Source organism: Malus domestica, chromosome 11 (genome assembly GCF_042453785.1).
Source record: "Malus domestica chromosome 11, GDT2T_hap1".
In the NCBI taxonomy this organism is placed as follows: domain Eukaryota; kingdom Viridiplantae; phylum Streptophyta; class Magnoliopsida; order Rosales; family Rosaceae; genus Malus; species Malus domestica.
Window position 1 is genome coordinate 26075972 of NC_091671.1, and position 8544 is coordinate 26084515.

The window sequence follows — 8544 nt, forward strand, 5'->3', positions numbered from 1 at the left end:
TAATACAAGTGACCATATTTGTTGGCATGTAATTGATGCAATGAGTCAAAATCCACGACAAAGACCTTCCAATGTGCCGTACAGTTAACATGGTTAGAAAAGAGGAAGATTTTCCTACAGAAGATGAAGATTCCCAAGCTGATCCATGTACTGAATCTCAAAACTTTTCTATGTTTTGGAAGGTAGATGACAATGCAGAGGGAAGACTGCTTTGGGGTTCTGCCTGGCAACAAATGAGGTGTTTCCCATGTCTCGAAACGGTGATCTCTTCGGCACAATAGTTGTTCTGTTTGTGCGTGTGTCTGGTTTATTTCTTCCATCTGTTAAACCCACCATTTGCTTGCGGCTGTCTTCTTTGGCACGCTGATTTTCCTTCAAATGACATATCAGTACCCGCTTTTCCATTACATTCTGTGGATTTCGGGGAATGAGTGGCGAGCTGTTGGCCCTCATTACTCTTGTGCTTTCTTCATTCCTCAACCTGTCAAGCTCTCCGTGGAGCGTTGACAGTTGTGCTTGTAACTCCCTTGTTTTGCTCACGGCTGAAACAGCTTTCTGTCTCCATTCTTGCACCTGCAGAAGAAATACGACTTTTTTAGAGTGCATTCAAGAAGATATTCAAAAGGAATTATTTAAACTAAGTTCCAGGCCTTCTAACTTCGAAGCATCATAAGAATCCTGTCAATCCTTTTTCAAAATAATGCAGAAATGAAGGCTATTCCAAATATATTGCTTTTCGATCGATAACAGATTCTACCAAAACATTGAAGAGAGCAATGTGGCTATTCATATAGCGCCAGCCAAAAAGAGCTAAAATGAATGCTTCTTCCAGTGGCAGCTTGATCTAGATACATGTACAGTTGCGAACTAAAACTAAACATATAACAATCTAGTATGGAATATCTTACAGCGGAGCATAAGGATTGGATCTGATAATCAGAATCTAGAGCCCTATCTTCCCAAAAGTCCCGAGAAGTCTGCAATTCTTCCATCTCCTCCCTCACCTGCCCCAGTATCTCCTGCATCTGAGACCATTGCTCTGTCTCTACTCGTACTTGCTCTACAATTCTTCGAACTATTGCCTTGCAACGTCCTGAGCACACATCCTCTTCACGAGACTCTTTCTCCTGCAGAGCAAATTGTCCAAACTTTAAATTCCGTCTACTAACAATGTTTTCTTTATTCAATAAATAAGTCAATCTCTTGCAAGGATTTACCCTATGAAATTGTTGTACCAAGGGAGAGGACAAATTTGCGGATTCAATTCTCTGGGAAGAAGAGGCAGAACTGGCAACTGAACTATTGGCTGTAGACAGCATTGAACCATACTCTTCCTCCATCTTCTCTAATAACATCCCTTTCGACAATCCCTCCATTTTCCTTCTCAGAATCTCCACCTGCGTTGTATTTTTTATGGAACTGATTAGGCACATAAAATTATGCAAATCATGAAGCAAAACAATGCATGCCTGGCTATCGAGAATCTCCTCACTCTATCAATTTTAAAGTAAAAACTAACTTGATCCAGTTGACAATTGACACACACATTATAACAATATAAATCATAAGATTCAAAGTCATGCCGTGTCTTTAATTCTCTCCTACAAAATATGGAGATAAGAAATTGAAGTATCAAAGCAAGATCAATGAAAGACAGACAATGCTCACATTGCATTTGCCACTTGAAACCGAGTTCTCATATACTCGAGAGCTTGTTTTGATCGACAGGCTTGCTTCTGCCATCTCTTGGATCTCCTTCACACATATCTCATCTGATGTCCTCCTAAACTTCTGAAGCTGTCTTTGGAGAAGATAGGCTTGTTTATCAAAATTACTAGAGTTCTTCCGAACCTCCGAATCCTTAACACCTAAATTTCTTTGCAACTTCTCTAGTTTCTCTGCCAAGTGTTGAATCTCTTCCTCCAATACCATACTAATATTCTTTCCGTCACAAATCTTCTTTCGCCCCTGAAAACCCGTCTCAAATTCAAAATTTGTCACTCATTCTTAAAGAAAAAACTTGCAGGATTATAATAAGAATACAACAAAGAATGCAGAAGAAGCACGGCTTAAGATTTGAATTTTTTCCTTGCTTTTAATTCCGTATAATTTCTGAGCAACCAAACAGAAAAACCCTGTTGGGTTTTCCTTCTCTTTCTAGCATTTTCTCATCAGCCAAACAGACAATTCAAAACCAACGTAAATAAAAACAAAACAAGACAAAACGAGAGAGATAGAGGGGACTTACAGAAACAAGAGTGTGCACAGCAGATTTAAGAGTCCTCTCCATCTTAACCTTGGTCCTCTCCATTTTCTTAACAGCAATCTCCTTCTCCATCCTCAACAAATTACACTCCGCCCTCAACATCTCAGCCTGAAACCTCCACCTCTCCTCCTCCACCACGCCAACACCACCATCATCATCCTCCCCCTCTCTAACCCTCTCTCTCCTCCTCTCTCTCTCCTCCCCATCCCCACACTCAAGAAGCACAACCGGCAAATGGGTTCTCGAAAACGCTCTCTCTTGATCGAACAGAGCCTGCAGCTTTCCCTTGTGGTCCTTCTTGGCCTCCCCTGAATTGGGTTTTCCACCACGGACGCTCTTGGGAGCTCTCCGGCGTGGCCTCCGCGGGAGGTGGAGGATTCTTGGGGTTGGTTGGGGTGGTGGATACTGCCATTTTAGCCTTCTTGTTGCTGTTAATGCAGTTGCAGAGGAGGATGACATTGCAGTCGATTAGAAAAGACAGAAACTTTGTGTTCCTTCTGGGTTTGAAAATGAAAGGAACGAAGAAAACTAGACGTTAGGCTTCATTTTGTTTGTTGGTATACTGTAGGCTGTAGCTTAACATCTGGGGGTTAGAGAGAGAGAGAGAGAGAGGGAGAGGAGAGGTGTGAGAGAGAGCGTGCAACCTCGTTCAGTGCAAGAAACAGGGATTTCAAATGAAAGCTGCTGTTGATTTTGTTTGGGCAAATTTATTGGTATCGTCCATGGTCCCTTTGTCTTTTATTTTATGGTTTTATTGGAATTTGAATACGGTTTCATGGTCCTTATTTTAATGATATTTTTGTGTGTTAGATCATATATTAACGTTTGCTCCTTATGTTTTGACATTTTAGTCTTCTAGTATCTGTCTAGAATTTACAGAAATGATCAAAAGAAAATCACTTTCGACACAAAAAACTTACAATTCTTTCATTTTTTTTTTGTACAAACGATATTATCTATACTAAGAGGGTGGGAGAGTGGCTAAGCCTCACAATATACTAATAATAACGTGGTTTAAATTCACCTTCGGCGAGAATTAAACATAAGACATCTCACTTACAAGTGAAGAGAAATATCACTAAACCGTAGTACTGAGTGACAATACTTCATTTTTTTTAGCTTAGTTTTTTTTTTTTCATACAATAATAATTGAACTTCATCAATCTTCCACTTTATATCCTACCCTTACCCATTTGAGCTTTAAGTTTAGTTGGAAACAAGAAAAGATAATTTTATTAGTAAATTTGAAAGAAAAAAAAAGCACCCTTATAACAAAACACTTAGGCCCCTAGAAAATGGAAATTAGATTGAATTTGATAATACACTATTTTTTTAACTATGTTGAAGGAATGAATGAAAAAATTGTGACCAATTTGGTAGGAGATGAGTTACTCACGAAGAAAATTTATCATTACAAACCTTCACAAAATGGTTGGATTACAAAAGAGAAGTTCCCTTCATTCATGTATAATCCTCATCTAATCCTTCTACTTTTAATATGCATGAAATTAGAGAGTTATGCATTTCAATCTAATCCTCTCTACTAAATGAGGCCTTAAAAAAGTACAGCTGGATGAGAAAATCCATCAGCTAGCCACTCATCACTTTCTAATTTAACTTATTTATTCAACAAGATTTTGCTCTAAAATATTAATCTTGAAAGGCTTGTTTAATGACATATATATATTTGGTTTATATGTTTATTGACATCACAATTTCATTGACCATTGAAAGATCAATTTGAATAACTAATTAGTACTAAGTTTTAATAGTATTTCTCTTCATTTTGCAAATAAAAATGTTTCAGATTCGACTCATATAAATGACAAAAACGTATTATATTTGTGTATAGTTCAATACTTATTTATTTTATGGTTCAGCTCAATCCCCTCGTTCCTTTAGAGTAGAATATTATCTCCCCATCAAGTAGAAGATTATTGTATAAAATAAAATCAATTTGAATAGTATAACGGCCTCATAGAGAGAGAGAGAGAGAGAGAGAGAGAGAGAGAGGTGTCGAAGGTTTGAGTGAGGTGTGGATGAAGTTGTAGTTGGTAACTTGGTTACTTGGTATAGGCTTATGGTAGGTGTGTAGACGTCCAAATCATGCTTAAATCTTGAAAATGTCCAACCCACTGTTGTAGTTTATTTTATATTAAAGGAAATCGTAGGTGTTGCGAGTCTGGCCCCATCCTCCTCCTTATAAATGAGTTTAACCAAAATTTGGAATGATTAATTGAGAAGTAGATTAGGAACCAAGGTAAAGTATATGAATAAATTTTTTATATTTTATATGTCTAGATTCCAATCGAGATTTTTTTTAGAGAAACAAGTTGCATTAAAAATAATAAAAAAGCATACATACGACAGACATATTAATATGTTTCTTAGAACAATTTAAGAGACTACACATGTCAAAATAACACTAAATCCTACAATTATGAAAGCAAAAAAATTTCAATCATGAAAGACCCTTAGTTCTAAACTCTAAAACCCTAATCACGAGGACTAAATATTGCAAGCCTGATAACTATCATAGAGGCTTCACGAGGTAAAGACTGCACCAATTTTTTTGCAATCATTGGCAAAGAAGCTCTGCTATGAGTCATCTCCAACAAACGTCTAGTTTCCTTCTCATAGTTCTTTGTTGTGCGTACAAACCACAAACACCACCACCTCAGATTTGAACAACAATTATGACTCTAGAATATGAGATTATACACAGCACGACCATTACCACAACCACGAAAGTTCTCTTTCACAAGGCAAGAGAGCCACTACAACTTCAAATTGAAGCCTCTCCTCAACATAATGAGAGAGACTACAACCAGAAACAAAAGGGGGAAAAGGAATAGATCAAGAAAGTTTGTCGCGGATCCCAACAAATACTACTCAGCTTACTCTCCTAGTAAGGTGTCAAAACTACGTAACAAATACTACTTAGCTCACTCTACTAGTAAAGTTTTTAATCAAACTTCTATAGTAGAAAACTTTGATTTTAATGTTTCTCATTTGAATCAATCTGCGACTGTCGCTCACAAAACTTTTAACTTACTTTTGATGAATATATAAAGACTAAATGTCATTTGATGAAATGATGATGTACCTAATTTGATGTCATTAATTAAATCATGTTGCTCATAGTTTAACTCCATGCTGCGATGCTAATTCAAATTATAAGTAGACGTTGGATTGGAGTCGCACGTACCAAGGTAGGTTGTCACACATACACACAATATCTCTATCAGTGTCTGAAAAATAAATGATTAGTAAATGAAGTGGTCAGTGGTCCGTGCCGTTGAAGTTGTTATATATGGGTTTAACAAATGTTGTAATAAATCACCAAAGTTAATGGAAAATGGCTACTTTTGTCCTCTGGGTATTTTTCAACGCTGCTGCTGAGACACACTGACAACCTCATTCCTAAGCCTTCTTTCTCTGCAGTGAAGACTCTGTACACTCAACAGTCAGAAACTGTATTGATTCTCTCGGTCTTAACGTACCCTTTTCCGGCACTACATTTAATTAATTCAATTAGATAATTAGATTTCGAACGAAAATCCAGAACACACCGACAGAAGCTTTGTTGGAACTCTTTTATTAATGCATTGGCCACCGGAGAGAAACATGTGTGGATGCAAATTTTCTCCTCCTCGATCTTGGACGATTTTGCACTTACAAAACAACTAGTACCTTAGGTTAAGGCCAAAAGCCTCACGCGCCCACGATGAATGGGGGGACTTTGGCCGAAGAACCTCCGATGCCAAAGTTAGAATTTTTTAGAGAGAAATAGTGTTTTAGAGTATTTGGGATTTTTTTTTGGAATGAGTGTTTGGTAAATATGGGTGACTATTTATAGGACTAAGTTGGTCCACCTTTTCAACAAAGTGGCCGGCCCCTTTATGTGTTTTTTGGTGAATTTTGTGGTTCAATTAGCCACTTTATTGGCTAATAAAATACAATAGAAATAAATGGGAAGTTACCAAATTGAATGGTTATCATTATTTGGCTAATGAAGTGGAGGAAATCTGAAAAGGTAAGGAAAAAGAGAGGGAATGTGGCCGGCTCCTAGGTGGGAGTTTTGGGTTTTATTTTTGGTTTAATTAGCCAATTAATTGGCTAATTAAATATGAAAGGAGATGTTTTAGTATTTATGGTATTGATTGGCTAATTTAAAAGGGAAGGAAAGGTGGAAAAGGTAGAAAAAATGTGATGGAATAGGCTTTGAATGAGGTAGCCGGCCCTATACCATTTTTTAGGTTTGAGTGGATGTTTCAAATTGATAATTAAGGGATGATTTTAGGAGATATGGGAAGAATATATTATTTAGATAATTAATTAACTAAATAATATATTAGGGAAATTAAGTTTTGGAAATAATTACCTAAAATAAGATAATTTGGAATTGGTTACCTCTTCTGGAGCATTTTTGAATTGGTTGAGGATGATTACCCACTACTTGCGCGTAGGAATCCCGGTATGCCTCAAGGGTATTTTTGTCTTCTTTCGTTCAAAAGTCCACGTGTCGCCTGGTGAATATTTTTGGCTCCACAACATGCACCGCGTTCAAATCAAACAATGCCGTTGCCAGCTCCACTTGCCCAAATTGGAAGTTGTTATTGTTTGTTTGTTTGTTTTGGTTTTGAATTCCACCTACTACAATATATTTTGGAAACCGATCTAGTACATCAAAACAGTCCAACAGTACTCATCTCAAACGATTAGTAACAATATCTGATTATCGTTAATTTAGATGAAATATTATGAGTTGCAATAATTCGACATAAGGATATTGATGAAGAAAGAACTTTTCTGTTTCTTGGTAGCTTGGATTCCCTAGTAAAAAAAAAAAAAAGCTTGCGCAACGAACAAGATTTCGTCACATAAGTGTAACTTGTGCGACGGAAACACATTTAGGTCGCGCAAACATCGGAAGAATTCAGAAGAAAAAAAACTTTGCACGACGAACGTTTTCGTCTCGTAAGAAAAGGCGGGTAAATAAAATTTGGCGCCAAAAGTTTGCGCAACGAATTTTTCTACATATTCGTCGCGCAAAGTGTTGATGAAAACGGTCAGTCATGCATTAAACACAGTTTTAGAACCCTATTTTACAAAAGTTTTGTTTCAAACGATGGCCAATTTGGTTTCAGATTCAACGAAAAGTTGCGAGGGAGAAGGCTCTCGTGAAGGGAACGGTAAAAAAAAATTATTGTTGAATTAGTTGTTTTACATTTGATCTGGTTGAAATTATTGTTTTAATAGGCTATTACGTTTTAAATTCTTGTGGTAGGAAAAAAATGAGGAAAGTTGTGTTGATAATAGAGAGGTACCGACATAATCGATTGCCCTCGTTTGATGACAAAAGTTCGGCTAAAGAGTCCCCCGAACTTAGGTTCGATATATGGGGATTGGTGCGGAAGTAGTGTTCTACCGAGTTTAAGTCTTGGAAAATGGTGCATGTGGACTTGAAGAACTCCATGGTGCATGAGTTATCAGTAAGTTTGTATTAAAGAATGTGTAATTGTTTTTGTTTAAAAATAATATTTTTGTGATAACTAGTTTATTTTTATTGCCATTACAAGTTGTTTGGGATGTTGATGAAACAGATGAGAACCAGCGGAATTATGTGGACGACCTTTTCAAGATGCAGTTCCGGCAGTGGAAATCGATGTACAGCGGTCTGCAGAGCACGCATGAATCAACGATGCCGTTGCCAATGCCCCTGCTGATGACCCAGAGGAAGAGTGAACTTAATTTGGTTTTTTGTTTTTTTTGTTTGTTTATGAAATAGGATTTATTTGAACATTATGTTGGACTTTATTTTTAAAATTTATGTTACATGGACGGCTAAAGTTTACATTAGTTATAATATATATATATATATATATATATATTTGTTAACAAATTAGTTTTAATAAATATTTTGATAATATATAATTTGGTTTGATAATTTTAATTGGATAAATTTTTTTTTTTACATTAGTTAGAAAGAAAACGGAAAAAAATAATGCAACTTGCGCGACGAATATAGTGTTCGTCGTGCAAATAGTTTACATTATTAAATTATAAAGAAAATGAAAAAGAGAATTTTACAAAAAAAAAAAAAAAATATTGACATTTACGCGATGAAGTTAGTTTTCGTCGCGAATTGTCGCGCAAAAATAACTTGCACAACGAATTCTATATTCATCCTACAAAGTGATTCTTCCAAAAGTTATCTTTATAACATGATTTTAGCTGCAGAGGCAGAAAACTGTAGAAAAACTGCAGATTTCCCA

At 36.4% G+C, this 8544-nt stretch overlaps 1 protein-coding gene across 1 annotated transcript; it reads right to left on the bottom strand.

Annotated features, from left to right (window-relative positions):
* Positions 1 to 2948, bottom strand: LOC103448251 (uncharacterized). Its single transcript, XM_008387502.4, has 5 exons — positions 2249 to 2948; positions 1669 to 1968; positions 1218 to 1397; positions 909 to 1127; positions 1 to 573 (listed from the first exon to the last, which is right to left on the bottom strand). Exons 1-5 carry the CDS (start codon positions 2723 to 2725, stop codon positions 169 to 171), a joined length of 1581 nt encoding a protein of 526 aa, XP_008385724.2. The 5' UTR covers positions 2726 to 2948; the 3' UTR covers positions 1 to 168.
* Positions 2949 to 8544: the final 5596 nt, after the last annotated feature.